The sequence below is a fragment of the Protopterus annectens genome, chromosome 10.part0 (assembly GCF_019279795.1).
Source record: "Protopterus annectens isolate FY-2018-M chromosome 10.part0, PAN1.0, whole genome shotgun sequence".
In the NCBI taxonomy this organism is placed as follows: domain Eukaryota; kingdom Metazoa; phylum Chordata; order Ceratodontiformes; family Protopteridae; genus Protopterus; species Protopterus annectens.
Window position 1 is genome coordinate 1,625,204,086 of NC_056744.1, and position 13,735 is coordinate 1,625,217,820.

A 13,735-nucleotide genomic window follows, 5' to 3' on the forward strand; every position below is an offset into this window, starting at 1 on the left:
AGGTAAGCAAAAGGGAATGGTGTATCCTCTGGATATTATATTTAGTATCCATTTGTTGTTTGTGATATTTCGCCAGGCTTCTGGGTACATCGATAAACGTCCCCCGACTGCCTCCAGAGTTGAGCAGTTGGGCCTCCTTTCAGAAGCACTGATAAGGGTGTCCTCGAAAAGAATCATGGTCACCCTCGTTTTGCGGACCCACTCTGCCTCTGGGGCGGCGTCTGCCATTATTACCTCCCCCTCTGCCCCTGGGGAAGGTATCACCCCATGTGTCCTGGAAAAGTCTCTGGGATCTTTTGAACCACATCTTCCCACCCTTCTGACCTTTGGGATAAGGTCTTGAAGGTACGGAAAAATGTACTCCAATGACAGAGAGAGTTTTTCCTTCCTGTTCGCATCAGGTTAGAGTGTCTTTTACTTTAGGTCCAAAGAGTGAGGAACCATCAAAGGGGGTGTTAGTGAAGGTAGACTTGAAGGGCTCTGAAAATTACACAAGCGCATCCAGGAGTGTAGAAAACAAGTCACAAACCCAGAAATACACAAAATGAGGTAGATGATCAACCAGCACCACGGGTACGTGTAAATCCACTCAAAATTTACTGTTAAGCACAAGCTTTCGTCAAAAAGTATATGACTTCTTCAAAACAATGAATACAAATAGTACAAAAAAAATCACTCAATTTAAATACCCTCCCCCAGCAGAAGTTATTACATCACATCCTACCAATTAATTATTTAAAAGAGATACACTTATAAAAATTTAAAACCCATTGTGCTTCGCATAAAGTAAACAACACAAATCAACTATACTTATAAAATACAACTATTGCATGAAAAATGTAATTCTTCCATAAAATACGATTTAAGTTTCAACAGGGACATAATGCTAATCCTTTCATTTAGACCAGGACTAACACTGGCATTCAACTTAATCTGCTACTTTAGTTTTAAAAATTCCAAATATTCTTCTACTGCCCCCCCCGGACCCTAAATCAGCACGATCTATTGCACAGAATTTAAATTTATGTGTGGAAAACATCTGAAAATGGTTAAATAAAGCATTTTTATCATTATTCTGTTTGGTGTCATATAAATGTTCATATAACCTTTGTTTTAGGGCCCTTTTTGTTTTTTCCCACATAAAATCCATCGCAGGAATCACATTTAGCAATGTATACCACACCTTTTGAATAACAACAATACTTCTTTTTGGGGTAAATGACTCCAAAATTCTTAATATGAACATTGTCACTTTCCAATATGTGGGGACATTGGGTACACCTACCACATCTAAAACACCACCTATCTTTATGTACCTTCCTAGTTGTTTCCAACAAATTCTTAAAACATGCATCCTTCTTCTATACTATAACTGGTTTGTCACCCAAAGTTCTATTAACCTCTTTGTCTAAGGAAAATACCATCCAAAATTTATTTATGATGTTTCTAATATCATAAAAATTAAGCATATAGGGAATGACAAGGGCCCTTGAAAATTTGCCCTGTCTATCCCTACTTGGACTAACTGATGTCTCTATCACATTAAACAGGAGCTTGGCAAATGTACCTGCTTGCCTCTTAGCTTTGATCTCATTTTCTATTTGATTAACAAATTCCAAAGGGTAACCTCTTCTTGTGAGCATCTGACTTAAAATCTTACACTCTCTTAGAAAGTCATCCTCCACAGAGGTCATTCTGGCAATCCTGACATAGTGCCCCTTGACCATTGCCCTTTTTTGGTGCACAGCATGCCAACTTTGAAAGTGCAATAGTGTGTTTGAATAAGTAAGTTTTCTATACAGTTTTGATAGAAAAGTCTTACTCTTATACTCTTTTATAATGGTCACATCTGGAAAGTCAAGCTTGTTATCATCTTTGCTGATTGTAAATTTAAAAAAATCTGTGGTAGTGTTAATATAGGTTACAAACTCATTCAAACTTTCAACACCACTTTTCCACAAAAGGACTATATCGTCAAGGTAGCGGCCATATAGAGCCCACGACTCTCTAAATTTTGAGTTCATAATATATTGGTCCTCCCAATAGGTCAGTACTATGTTTGCAAATGCTGGTGCACAGCATGCTCCCATGGCCACCCCGTGTCTTTGCCTGAAAATGTGCCCTTCAAAAGACAAAAAATTATTTTCTAGAACAAGTTCCATAAAAGTTCTTAGGGTTAAAATTGTGTTGTGCCCCATTTCCGTGCTGAGACACAAGTAGTCATAGAACCATTCCAACCCTTCTGTGTGTGGTATCACTGAAAAAAGGTCCTTGATATCCATGGTGACCATAATCAAACTATCCTGGTATATTTCAGGTCTGATTTTACTTAAAAAATCCCATCAATCTTTAAAGACCCATTTCCTTTGATCCAGGATACCTTTTACTTTACTGTCAATGTATCTAGCTAAGCAGAAAGTTTTTGATGCCTTTGCATCCACAATTGGGTGAAGGTAGGTAGGTTACCAATAGATTTATGGGTCTTTGGAATGCCAAAAATGGTTGGCGGCCTAGGGCATTTCAAGTCCAAAAAATCATGGGTATCCAAACATATTTGCCCATTAAGCAAAAGTTCATCCACTGTAAGGTCAATTTTTACCCCAAAAAGAAGTATTATTGTTATTTAAAAGGGGTGGTATACATTGCTAAATGTGATTCCTGCAAAGGATTTTACATGGGAAAAACAAAAAGGGCCCTAAAACAAAGGGTATATGAACATTTATATGACATAAAACAGAATAATGATAAAATGCTTTATTTAACCATGTTCAGATGTTTCCCACATGTAAATTTAAGTTCTGTGCAATAGATCATGTTGATTTAGGGTCCCAGTGGGCCAGTAGAAGAATATTTGGAATTTTTAGAACAAAAGTGGCAGATTAAGTTGAATGCCAATGTTAGTCCCGGTCTAAATGAAAGGATTAGCATTATGTCCCTGTTGAAACTTAAATTGTTGTATTTTATGGAAGAACTACATTTATCATGCAATAGTTGTATTTTATGTTATAAGTATAGTTGATGTGTTGTTTACTTTATGTGAAGCACAATGGGCTTTAATTTTTTATAAGTGTATCTCTTTTTAAATAATTAATTTATTAGGATGTGATGTAATAACTGCTGCTGGGGGAGGGTATTTAAATTGAGTGATTTTTTTGTACTATTTGTATTCATTGTTCTGAAGAAGTCACATACTTTTTGACGAAAGCTTGTGCTTAACAATAAATTTCGAGTGGATTTACACGTACCCGTGGTGCTGGTTGATCATCCAGGAGTATCTCCTAAGGGAAACTCCGGAACCTGCAGCCTTGCTCGCTCCATCTGCTGAGTAAGATATGAGCCTCATGGAGTAGTTGACAATTGAATTTAAGGTGGACAGCTGGGAGGAGACCTTCTCATTCATCCCCGCAGCTACTGAACCTTGTAGAGTATCTCCTAGCTCTTTCAGGAGATCTCTTTGTAGACTTGTAAAATGGGATAAGTAATTCAGTGATCGCAGAGAAAAAGTCGCTGAAGAAAAGATACACTTCCCGTATCTGTCCATCATTCTCGAATCTTTGTTCGGAGGATGAAGAGATGAGGAGTTTCTGCAAGTTCCTTTTTGGTGGCTGCTGCCACTACCATAGCATCTACAGGTACTCCCTTTGTTAAGAATTCTTTGCCCAGAGGAGCTGACAGAAATTTGTTTGGTCCTAAGAGGGACCGGTTCCAAAGCGTCAGGAGACTCACACGCCTTTCGACTAACCAGGTCCATTAGTTCATCTAAAGGTGGAGACACCCAGGAGGCTGAAGGTTGAGACCCGAAAGCCTTCAGGTACACTGACTCCTCATCAGAAGGTGTAGTGGTCTGCCACCCGCCTCTTTGCTTAAGAATATCTAGAATATCTGTGAATGAGATATTGCAGGAGCACGACTTTGGGGACCCTTCCGACTCATCGATGTCAGTGTCTGAAGTAATGGACTCATCTGGGGAGTCAACATGCTTCCTCTTGCAGGTTCTCTTCCGAGGTGGCTCCTCAGAAGGATATTCTGGGGAGGCCTTGGATGAGAGGGGTTCACCTAAAGGGGGATCCTGAGGCTCTGGGTCTCTGCTATCTTGAGGAATGGGTGGTGCTGAGACAGTAGCTGGTGCCTTGGGGGGACGAGTACTGGTAACCCTCTGAGGTGCTGAATTGGAAGACAACACACTCCTCATCAGCTCAAAGGCAGATCCCGCTGGCTCTGAAGACTCCCCCGGCTCCAAGGAGACAGAGGAAGGCAATGGAGCCAACGAGATCAGACCTGAGGCTGATGTAGGAGATGAGCTACCCCGAGCCGACACTCCAAGGGGTAAGCTCAGCACCAAAGAAGATCGGGGCTGAGAATCCCCCTCGGGGCCGACCAGGGAATCCCGGCTCCCAGACTCACTGGATGGCGCCGAGAGAGTCAGAGCATATGTCAGCTCTGTGGAGACCAAAGGGAGTTCCAGAACCGACAATTCCACAGAAAGTGGCACCGAGCACTCCGGCTCCAAAGGACCAGCTTGGCTCAGAGGAGGGACAGTAGACTCGGAAACCAAATGGGTGGGAGCCAAGAACAATTTAGTCAGCACCAGCGACTTGAGGCGTCTATGCATCACCCGTTCCACGTCCTCATCAGATAAGCTTCTTGTAGACCTGGAAGATAATGAAGGAGATCACAACCTATGGAGGATTGGCAATCTCAAGGTCGAAGAAACCGGCGAAATTTCAATGGACCGGCTCCGAGTGGAGGTATCTTGCGGATCCGAATGCTTTGGAGCTGAAGAACTAGGCCTGTCAACCATAAAAACTTCCGACGACTCCACGGACTGTGGAGCCGAGGAAGTAGTGGCCTTAGAAATTTTAGGGAGTTTGACTGGTGGCTCCGAATGGGGCGATGCAGCTGGAGATTGTCTCTTGTGTGATTTTTTCCTTTTTAGAAGGAGATGAAGAAGAAGAGGAAGAGCTATGAATGGCCTCTTCAAAGGAAGGCTTTTAAACCCCTTTAACAATCAACTTCTTTCCTGAAGAACTCTGGCACTAAATGAATGACAGAAGGTGCAGTCCTCTTGGAGATGGATAGCACCAAGACATTAGACACAAACAACATGCCCATCAGTGATGGACATCTTTTGCGAGCATTTCTGACATTTTTTGAAACCTGAAGGCTTGTGTTTTCTTTCCTTCTGTTCTTTAGACATTTTGACACAAACAAAAGAACCCTAGAGGCTATATCAAACACAACAAATAATATTTAAGGACTAATATACTACTAAAGACAATACAAAGGAGGAACCACTAGGGAAAGAAAATTAGAACCTCTAACTCAGATGGTTCTGATTTTCAAACACAAACTATCAAACAGTACAAGCCCTCTAACTAAAGCAGGCATATTGCTCTCTAATTTAAACGAGCTATGAAAGCACAAAACCTACAACAAACAACCACTACAGGGATACCTAAGACCTATAAAGCAACGGCAAAAGTTGTGACTGAAGGGAAAAAAAACGATATTAAAGTAAAAACAGCAAAGCGATGCCAACGAATACAATCTATTAATAACAGAACTATATATAAGCAAAATTATTCAGTTTTGACAAGAAATATAGAAAAAAGTTTCACAACTTAGCCACGACCAAGATGAGCACATCCAACCTCGTAAAGCGGCAAACGAGATCTGGGGAATTGCACCATTGTGTTGTGGGATACCTTCTTGCCACAAGCCAAGTTTGAGATCTTCAGCTAAGTATTCGGCTGAGTCAGACCCGAGGATTGGCTCCGAACCCATCATTGTAACAATGAAGGCGAGATAGCACAACATAACATCTGAAGTTATTGGAAGCTGAACAGTCACTGTCTTAAGTGTTTCACACCCAAACCCGTAGCACACACACATCATGCGGGTCCTGGGGTGGAATTTTATGACTGCATTACTTACATTTTTTTGTACCTCTGCTTATGATCATTATACATGAGTAGGTCTTATCACAAAAGTGTACCACTAGCACTATAACAGTGATAAAAACAACAACTGACCAAAAGGTGCCATCCAGAACAAGAACAATTAACAATTATTCCCTTATGAAAAAGTCACTAAGGTAAAAAGACAAATTATATATATATTTGCAACAAAGGACAGAAAGGGAATAAGAGAGGGAAGAATATGGATGAAAACAGATAAGAAAATCAGCAATAACAATCAGAAAGAAGCATTAGGCTTTTAGAATGTTCTGTAGACAAAAAGAGAAGAAAAAAATCAACTTATTTATTTATTTACTTATTTTATTTTACATTTGTTTACCGTGGAGGTATGACTGGACAGAGTTGTCAGTTTTCAGCAGAGGCCCGGGGGAGAAAAGGTGCACAACGACTGCTAACATACTAACATAAGGTATTTATATAAGCATTGTGGTTTAGACATACAGTTATAAAATAGAGAAGATAATAACCTATGATTGTATAAGATATTTACATAAACATAGTGGTTTAGACATACAATTAAAAATATAGCAGGTAGTAACATATGATTGTTGTTCATATAGTATGTTAAGTAGATCTTGAAGATGTAGTGAAGACAAGACAAGAAAGGAAAAAATAAAAAATACTAGCCAGTTTGTCAAAGGAGGAGAATATAGACAAGCTCATATGAGATTCATTAACATTTTAAAGGGAAAGGTTTTTAACATAGTCTAGGGGAGAGTTAGTGGGTATAGATGGGACAGTGGTGAGTAGGTGGTGGTGAGCTGGTAAGTAATGTGTGATAAGATATAGTGGATCTATGGGAGTTTTAAAAAGGAAGTTGGATAATGGGTAGGAATGGGTAGGGGAATGGTGCTAGAATATGTCTAAAATGTCATCTTAAAAAAATGCTGAATTATACCCTCACTCACTCAAGCTCACTAAAAGTGACATTGAAGTTGCAATGGTGACAATGAGATCTAGACCAAATATACAGTGTGTCAAAGAACATGGTGGAATTGTGTGCACTTAACTATTGTCAGCACTTATGCTTCTGTATTACTGTATGTAGTCAGTTATGCCAGATGATTTACACTATAGTACTGGTAAGACCTTTTATAACCAGCACATTATCATCATCTCTAAGGCTATGGATAAAATGATACAACACCTACCTGTTTGTGATGTGATGAGCTTCTTCTCAACCTTTCTTTCCTGGGCTTTTCCTTCTCTTCATCTGTGCTGTCATTATTCTGAAACACAAAAAATCACATGTCCCTACACTATTGCTAAAAGTAATGAGACTACAGCACTGGTGATGCTTACGGATCTAGATAAGCTGCTATACCATCTACCTGCTTGTGATACGATGTGCTTTTTCCAAACATTTCTTTCCTGGGTCTTCCCTCCACTTCATCTGTAACATCATCATCCTGATTACAAAAAAAAAAAAAAAAAAAAAAAAAAAAAAAACAGGATCAGTTTATTTATGTTCACACCCCTATGGAGAATTACCATCAACTACACAAATCACCCAGCTGGATGTTCCGCTGCTTCTGCCCATATATTTCTGCTTTTACAAATGTCTGTTACACAAATGAAAAGAAGGGTAAATGGCTGCTTAAAAAGGTCAGAATTTCACAAATAGTTAAGCAAATGGATGAGCTGTGGCACTCTGTACTGTTTTAGGTTACTAATACTACTAACTAACTACTACTCTGGAATAGAATTCCAATTCATGTTAGGCAGAGCACCTCACTGACTCTCTTCAAGAAGAATCTTGATGAGTGGATGGGGGATCGTAGGTTTGTCCCAGGGATTACTTCCGTGTCACTATTAGACAGAGGCACAGTAAATTAGAAGTTATGTACCTACCATAACGTTCCATGTTAGTTGTCTTCTTCTCGCCTTCTTTCTTGCTGGATGGGTTCAGAGCCGATCCTCGGCTCCGACTCGGCCACTCTAAAAGCTCGAGAGCTAGTTCCACCGGCTCGAGGCTCCCCTATATCCCCACAATGCTAGGCGGTAACTCATCAGATCTCGTTTGAAAGCTAAGCCCAGCAAGGAAATTCCATAAAAGGAACAAAACAAACTCCTCTAGGTCTGTCCAGGCTAGGGGGAAGGAGGGTGGGACGCAAGAAAGAAGGCCAGAAGAAGACAACTAACATGGAACGTTATGGTAGGTACATAACTTCTAAATGTTAAGTTGTCCATCTCGCCTTCATTCTTGCTGGATGGGACCGCGTCCCTAGCACCTTGTCCCGGGTGGCCTATCGGGACAGACTCTTGAGTACAGTGGAACCAAAGTTGGCTCGGTCCCTAGAGGCCAAGTCCAACTTATAATGAGAAATGAAGGTATGGGGAGAAGCCCAAGTAGCTGCAGAACAAATCGAATCAATAGGCAGCCTATCTTGGAAAGCTATAGATGTGGCTAAAGCTCTAGTTGAATGAGCCCTGGGTTTGGATGGCAACTGTTGATGTCTGATCTCATACACAAGGGTAATAAACGAAGTAAGCCATCTAGAGAGATACTTTAGAAACTGGAAGGCCCATTCTACCTTCTGCATAAGAAACAAACAGTTGATCAGACTTCCTGAATTGTTTGGTCCTGTCTAAATAGTACCTAAGTTGGCGATGAACGTCTAAGCAATGTAATTTTTGTTCTGACCTGTTCGAATAATTAGGGAAGAACACAGGAAGATCAATGGTTTGATTCAAATTTGCCAGTGAAGCTACCTTAGGCAAAAAGAACGGGTTAGTACGTAAGGACACCCTATCCTTATGAAACAAAAGATAAGGGGGTCGACTACACAGAGCATGGAGTTCAGAGACTCTTCTAGCTGAAGTGATAGCTACTAAAAAGAGTGTTTTCCAAGATAGTAACTTCATTGAACATGAAGCCGCAGGTTCAAAGGGGGAAAGAATTAAGGACGCTAGAGCCAAGTTGAGATCCCATTGAGGAGGAGGATCCCTGATAGGTGGTTTGAGGAGAAAAACTCTCTTTAAAAAGGCTTTGCAGAGTTTGTGAGACATAATGGAGGACTCTGAGACTCCAACATGAAAGTTCGATATTGCTGCCAATTGAACTTTGATGGTAGACGGAGACGAACCTGAGTGGAAAAGTTCGGCTAGAAAGTCTAAAACTGATTGAATGGAAACAGTGAAAGGATCTATATTCTTTGACTGCGCCCAACAGGAAAAACGTTTCCGCTTACTATGATAAATCTTCCGAGTGGAAGATTTATGAGAGGCTATCAAAATATCTCGAACTGAGTGAGATATTAGAGGAAGCCTGGCTAGAGTTGGAATTGGAGGAACCATGCTGTGAGGTTCAGAGAAGGGAGGGAGTGGTGCAACTGACCCGACTGATGGGTCAAGAGGTCTGGAACTGGGTCCAGATGCCAAGGTTGCTCCAACAGATAACAGTGGAGAAATGGGAACCAAACCTGTCGAGGCCAGTAAGGGGCAATGAGGATCATGGAAGCTTTCTGAGCGATGGCTTTCTGTATTAGCTGAGATATCAGTGGGAAGGGAGGAAAAGCATACAGAAGTCCCCGGGGCCAATCGTGTACTAGAGCGTCTCTGCTGGGGTGGCCTGGTTGGGGAAAGAGGGTGAAAAAATCGTCGCACTTGCTGTTTTGGGGAGTAGCGAAAAGGTCGCAGCAAGGCCGGCCCCACTTTCGAAAAACTTTCTCCAACACTGAATTCTTCAGAGACCACTCGTGAGGCATGAGAATAGCTCTGCTCAATTTGTCTGCAATCACATTGGACTTCCTGGGAATGTGCGTTGCTAACAGAAACCGCTGAGAAGAAATCGCCCATTGCCACAGTCTGAGTGCCTCTCGACATAGGGGGTAAGATCTGGTTCTGCCTTGTTTGTTGATGTACCACACTACAGACATATTGTCTGTCTGAATTGCTATAGTTCCCTTGGGAAGAGAGTCTTGTAAGGCTTGCAACGCTAGAAGCACTGCTCTCATCTCTAGGACATTTATGTGCAAGTGGCACTCGAAAGGTTGCCACATGCCTTGGACCGTCCTGCCCTGGTAATGCCCCCCCCCACCCGATCAGGGAGGCGTCCGTTGTCACTGTAGCAACCGGAGGGGAAGGGACGAAAGGTCTCCCTAGGTGGAGCTGGGGAGATGTGATCCACCAAGAGAGATGATTCTTGCACAATTGTGTTATCCGAATAGGATGGGACATTGGAAGTCGTTGGAAAGACCATTGTGTGAAGAGCATCCATTGTAAGATTCTCATATGGAAGTGAGCTAATGGTAGAAGAGGGATGGCTGCCGCCATAATCCCTAAGACCTTCAGGATCGATCTGGCTTTGACTTTGTTGCTCTGCAAGACAAGAGAGACCTGTCTGTGTATGTCTGCTATTCTCTGCTCTGTGAGTCTGGCTGACATGTTGACTGTGTCTAGATTTGCGCCTATGAAGGTAATAGCACGACAAGGCGACAAGACAGACTTTTCGTAATTTATTGAAATGCCTAGTGTCTGACATGTGTGAAAAGTGTAGTCTCTGGCAAGAAGCAAAAGATGCTTGGTGGGGGCTGTAAGGAGCCAGTCGTCTAAATACGGAAACACCTGGAATCCTTGTCGTCTCAGATGAGAGGCGACCACTGCCATGCATTTGGTAAACACTCGGGGGGCTGTAGTGAGTCCAAAGGGCAGGGCCCTGAATTGGAAATGACTGGTTCCCAGCCTGAAGTGGAGGAATCTCCTGGAGCGTCGACTCATTCTGATGTGATAGTACGCATCCTGGAGATCTATTGAGCACATCCAGTTGTCCCGCCCCAAAAGGGGTAGAATGGACTGCAGCGTGACCATCCGGAACTTTGTTTTCTTGACAAACTTGTTCAAGTTGCTGAGATCCAAAATGGGTCTCCAGTCCCCTGTTTTCTTTGGAACCAAAACGAATTTGGAGTAGATTCCGGATTCTTGTTGGTCTGCTGGAACTGGTTGAATGGCTCTTTTTGCAAGCAGCTTTGAAATTTCTAGTGCTGCTTGCTTCCTTTAACTGGGTGGAATGTCTGGAAGAGATTATTTGGATTGCTTTGGAATGAAAAAGAATGGGATTCTGTAGCCTTCGGAAATGATAGACTGTACCCACTTGTCTTGAGTTAGGGATAACCAGGCTTCTGGGTACAGAGATAATCTTCCCCCGACTGCCTCCGAAGGTGGACAGTCGGGCAACACCTCAGGGATGTTGAAAGGGCTTGTCGGAAAAGGTTTCTCGACTGCCCTGATTCTGCGGGCCCCCTCTGCCTCTAGGACGGCGTCTACCATTATTGTTCCCCCCTCTGCCTCTAGAGGGGAATTGACTCTGTGTGTCAGGCAAATCTCCCTGAGATTGTTTGCGGAACCACATCTTTCCCCCCTTCTGGCCTTTGGGGTAAGGCCTAGAAGGAGTAGAAAAATGGACTCCGACGGCAGAGAGAGTTTTGCCATCAGTCTCGCACCTAGTCAGGGTTTCCTTCACTTGAGGACCAAAGAGGGATGATCCATCAAAAGGGGAGTTAGTGAAGGACGCCTTGAAAGGGTCCGCAAAGTTACATAGCTGCATCCAGGCGTGCCGACGCAAGGCCACACCTGTACCTGCCGCTCTACTCGCTCCATCCGCCGCATATGAAAGGAGGCGCATGGAGGAGTTAGTTATAGAATTAAGGGTCGCCAGCTGAGAGTTCATCCTATCCTGAAAACCCGCAGCTGTTGGGTCCTTTAACATTTCGCTCGCTTCCTTGAGCAAATCCCTCTGAAGACAAGTGAAATGACACAGGTAATTCAGCGAGCGCATAGTAAAGGTCGCTGACGAGAACATCCGCTTCCCGTACCTGTCCATAGACCTAGACTCCTTGTTAGGAGGATGAACAGGCACCGAAGGATCAGCTAACTCCTTCTTGGTGGCCGCAGCCACCACCATAGCATCAACAGAGACGCCTTTGGTTAAAAATTCTTTGTCCTTGGGGGCAGTGATAAATTTTGATGGTCTCCTGGGGCTGGGTTCCATTGAGTCAGGAGCTGTCCAGGCCTTCTTTGCCACCACTTGCATGAGGGGGTCAAAGGGAGGGGACACCCAGGAGGTGGAAGGGCAAGAGCCAAACGCCTCAAGATACACCGATTCATCCTCTGAAGGGTTGAGGGCTGGCCAATTCCCCCTCTGTTTTAAGATTTCGAGGATGTCTGCAAAGGAGACATCTTCAGAGGGGGAATGAGGGGAACCTTCAGAATCCTCTAAATCAGTGTCAGAGGTGACAGACTCAGGGGAGTCAATGTGCTTCCTCTTGCACTGCCTCTTCCCAGGGGGCTCTCCTACCAGGTCAGGAGAGGCCTCGGAAGAGGAGGAGAGCCCCACTGGGGATACTTGAGCTGGCTCTCTACGGTCCGGGATGAGAGAGTGAGCAGAAATCACCGGAGGCACCATGGAGGGAGGGGCAGACGGAGCCGACTGTGGAGTTGAACCAGGTTCTAACACGCTCCTCATGACCTCGAAGGCACCCCTGTCAGGCAGAGCCAGAGGTCTCCGCTCCGAAAAGCTGAAAACCTCCCCCGGCACCGACAGTGATGGCTCCGAGGCCGATGTCGGAGCCAAACTCACCAGCGCCGAAGCACCGAGAGGGAGAGCAGGGTCGGACAAGGGTCCGATGCCACTCACCCCCTCGGAGCCGACGAGGGAAGTCCGGCGCCGAGATTCTTCCAAGGAAGACATCGGAGCAGACGACGGCACTGAAGACAACGGTATCAGTTCCGACGCCACCACAGTCTCGGGTCCGAGCCGCCCCGGCTCCGAACTCAAAGGAGTCAGAGGAGGAACATTCTGAGTAATGGGAATAGTCCTCGACTGTTGAGTCGGACTTTGAAGCATCTGGGCCAGTGCCTCGGACTTAAGAAGTCGACTCACTACCCTCTGAAGGTCATGATCTGATAGTCTCGATGACCTAGAGCAGTGAGATCTATGGCTCCGTTCAGACAGCAATGGTGATGCTGGAGCCGAATGAACGGAGCCGATAGATGGTGATCGGGACCGTTTCTGGAGGTCGGTTCCGACAATTTGATCAGAGCCGACTCAGCGATGTCTTCCTCGGCTCTGGCCGGAGCCGAGGAAATAGTAGGGGCATGAGTTCGAGAGTCATCGGCTCCGGCTGGAGCCGATGTTCGAACAGCCTTCGGAGCCCCAGAAGACGACTCAGAGACCGGAGCCGAAGGTCTGGGAGGCTTCGAGGGTTTCCCCGAGGATTGAGTCGGGGGACCCTCAGGCTTCAATAAGCCCCTTAGAATGAGCTTATTTTTACGCTCCTGCAGGACTCTAGGGCTGAAGCCATGGCAAACAGCACAAGAGTCCTGCAGGTGCAAAGGTCCCAGGCAGTATACACAAGAAGTGTGACCGTATGTCAGAGACATCTTCTGACAGCACGAGTCACACTTCTTAAAGCCTGAGACCTTTGATTCCTTAGACATGTCTAAAGAAGAAAAAAGTGTAACCACACACTCACACACACACACACCGATTACACTTATTAAAAATTAAATTAAATTATAAGTAATTTAGAAAAATTAAATCCCTACAAAAACACAGTCACTCCAACTACTAGGAAGGGAGGGACTGGGCCTAAAGCCCAAGGGAAGAACTCTAGTGAGTTTAGGAAAAAAAGGGGAAAAATTGAACTAGGAATGGAAGGAAATTACCTAATTTATAAAATTATGAAGAAAACTAACTTAAAAGGGGGTCTATCTAAGATAACAACTAGTTTTCTTAAAACTAACCTGACGAGCCGGTT

The 13,735-nt window shown here is 43.9% G+C and overlaps 1 protein-coding gene across 3 annotated transcripts in view; it reads right to left on the reverse strand.

Annotated features, from left to right (window-relative positions):
- The window catches only part of LOC122813803, a 1,224,970-nt gene that overhangs the window by 357,712 nt on the left and 853,523 nt on the right, over positions 1-13,735 (reverse strand). For all 3 annotated transcript variants that reach the window (XM_044086326.1, XM_044086324.1, XM_044086325.1), the window contains 2 exons: positions 7,310-7,387; positions 7,130-7,207 (listed from right to left, as the gene is read on the reverse strand). In XM_044086326.1, the coding sequence (XP_043942261.1) occupies positions 7,130-7,207; positions 7,310-7,387 (156 nt within the window). The remainder of the gene's footprint in view (positions 1-7,129; positions 7,208-7,309; positions 7,388-13,735) is intronic.